The sequence below is a fragment of the Thunnus albacares genome, chromosome 17 (assembly GCF_914725855.1).
Source record: "Thunnus albacares chromosome 17, fThuAlb1.1, whole genome shotgun sequence".
In the NCBI taxonomy this organism is placed as follows: domain Eukaryota; kingdom Metazoa; phylum Chordata; class Actinopteri; order Scombriformes; family Scombridae; genus Thunnus; species Thunnus albacares.
Window position 1 is genome coordinate 30,287,259 of NC_058122.1, and position 2,742 is coordinate 30,290,000.

At 53.7% G+C, this 2,742-nt stretch overlaps 1 protein-coding gene across 2 annotated transcripts in view; it reads left to right on the plus strand.

The window, feature by feature from the left end:
- Positions 1-2,742, plus strand: part of maptb (microtubule-associated protein tau b) — a 13,422-nt gene continuing 10,680 nt past the window's right edge. Inside the window, exon 1 of one of the 2 annotated variants that reach the window (XM_044332649.1) lies at positions 1-169. In XM_044332649.1, coding sequence (XP_044188584.1) covers positions 16-169 — 154 coding nt within the window. In that variant the 5' untranslated portion in view covers positions 1-15. The remainder of the gene's footprint in view (positions 170-2,742) is intronic. The other variant, XM_044332651.1, reaches the window with a different exon arrangement.

The following is a 2,742-nucleotide window of genomic DNA, read 5'->3' on the forward strand; positions in this document are numbered from 1 at the left end:
GATATCTTTTACTCAATGACGTCAGCGCTGTGCGGGGATGCAGCGGGTTGCCATGGTAACAGCAGCCTCCTCTCCCAGCATGCAGCAGCAGAGCGCCGCCCCTCTCAGTGCGGCAGCAGGTGGAAGTGCAGCAGGGTGGAGCAGCAGACAGACGCACCGCAGCCAGGAGGTAAGACTGTCTCTCAGCCTGTCTCTCTCAGCCTGTCTCTCTCTGTCTCTACCTGTCTGTCTCTACCTGTCTCTCTGGCTCTTCATCCTTCACCTGTCTATCTGTCTGTGTCCTCAGCTCTTCTCTCTGTGTGTCTTGTGTGTCTCATTCTGGGCCATGTGTCTCTGCCGCTCCGCTGTCTGAAGGCTCGGACGCGCCAGCGGCAGAAGCGGCAGACGCGGCAGAAGCGGCAACGTTTGTTTCTTTGCCACTGCTCGGTGTACCGCTCGGTGTGCCCCGCCGCGCCGCGCCGCTCCGCGCCGCTGCCGCCTGTTGGCCTGCGGGCTAACTTAGCTTCAGATCAGGGTCGGGGGAGAACGTGAACGTGTGCGCGTGCTCGTGTCTGAGAGCAGATGATTGACAGGTGAAGAAGTATAATTAATATTTGATGCTGCATCATCATGGCTGCTGACAGCCTCTATTCTGCCTACTGAGCATGCTCAGTGACTTCTTACTCCTGTACTCCTCCTCCCTTTTCTCCTCCTCTCCTCTCCCCACCTCCTCCTCTCCTCTCCTCCTCCTCTCCTCTCTCCTCTCCTCCTCCTCCTCCTCCTCCTCTCTCCTCTCCTCTTTCCACCTCCTCCTCTCCTCTCTCCTCTCCTCCTCCTCTCCTCTCTCCTCTCCTCTCCTCTCCCCACCTCCTCCTCTCCTCTCTCCTCTCCTCCTCCTCTCCTCTCCCCACCTCCTCCTCTCCTCTCTCCTCTCCTCCTCCTCTCCTCTCCTCCTCCTCTCCTCTCTCCTCTCCTCCTCCTCTCCTCTCCTCCTCCTCTCCTCTCTCCTCTCCTCCTCCTCTCCTCTCTCCTCTCCTCTCCCCACCTCCTCCTCTCCTCTCCTCTCCTCCTCCTCTCCTCTCCCCACCTCCTCCTCTCCTCTCTCCTCTCCTCCTCCTCTCCTCTCCTCCTCCTCTCCTCTCCTCCTCCTCTCCTCTCCCCACCTCCTCCTCCTCCTCCTCCTCCTCTCAGTTATTCATGGATGTATTATCAGAGCTGGTTATTGTCTGGTCCAGTAAGAATTGCTCGGCTGGTGCCAGTAAAGTTTCTCAGTAGTTTGTCTCTCGGGCCCGCGGCGTCTCTTTTATAATGGCGGTCTGTGGGGAAGATGCTTTCTGGGCTGCAGGGGGATTTTTTTGTGTAATACCACCAGTGGCCACTGGGAGGAACTGGCTGCCAGGCTGATACTGGGCTGTGTTTGAAACCAGCTACTATACCAGCAGTACAGCAAACAAAAGCTAAATCTGCAGTATTATCTGACCAGTCTACCTCGCTACTACGTCCCACAATGCAAAGCGCTGGAACAACCTCGCGGTCCAGCCAACCGGCAGTGATGGCGGAGACTTTGAGGCTAAAATCTGTTGTAATGTTCACTGCAGGACTGTTAATATCTCACTTTATTACGTTTTAATGTTTTCAGGAGAGAAAGTAACATGTAGAGTCATGTAGATGATGTCACAGGACAGTCAAACAGGTGTGTTGAGGTGATGATGTCACAGGACAGTCAGACAGGTGTGTTGAGGTGATGATGTCACAGGACAGTCAGACAGGTGTGTTGAGGTGATGATGTCACAGGACAGACAGGTGTGTTGAGGTGATGATGTCACAGGACAGTCAGACAGGTGTGTTGAAGTTGAATCACCAGAACTGAGCTGATCTGGTGTCACAGTCGGTTGTAGATACCAGTCAGACCTACTGTGTTTATTTCATGGGTTAAATTGCTGCATTCAGGAGCCGAGCGGTCCCTGAATGGTCCAGAGAGGCGTCAGACTGGGACGCTGTAGACTTCGAGCCTCTCAGACATCAGCTCAGCAGCGTCTCTCAGGGTTGACCTCGGTAGAAAGTACAAACAACACAGTTAGTTTGTCAGCATATGCTGACGATGTTATAGTGTTCATAAAAGGTCAAAATGATATTGAGACTCTTGGACAGACATTAGCATTATATGAACAAGCTTCTTCTGTGAAGGTCAACTGGTCAAAGTATGATGGACTTATACTGGGAGAGTGGTGCAATAAAGAGCAGCTGGGCTGCAGGGGAGCAGAGAGGAAGTGGAGGTTTTAGCTGAATGATAAAAACCAGCCCTGGTGGTCCTACAGGGGGACTTTGGTTGTTAACAACCGGGCCGCCTCTATGCTCTGGCGCCGGGTTATCTGGCTGCTATGGATACATCACACACTTCCTGTCGGTTGGTCCTGCGTGCTTGGGGAACTGTTTTAAATGTGAGGAGAGACTGTTCTCAGATGTAAGGTGATGTTGGGGAAGAGCTGCTCGTACAGATCAGGACTCTCAGCTCATAACAGCGGGATGGCGACGCTGGCAGGACTGAGGTCAGCAGGCCAGAGACAAGATACTGGGATTAAGTCTTTGCATCTTCTGGAAGGACTGGTGGAGGAGGTGATGGGTGGTCCTCCTGGTCTTTTTCGGGAGGCGTTGGGGACGGAGTCTACAGAGGATCAACCGGCTGCATCGTTTGAGTTTCCATCATTGTCCATCTGTGCTGCAGTGGAGGAGCAGGAAGAAGACAGCGGAGCTGTGCTCTCC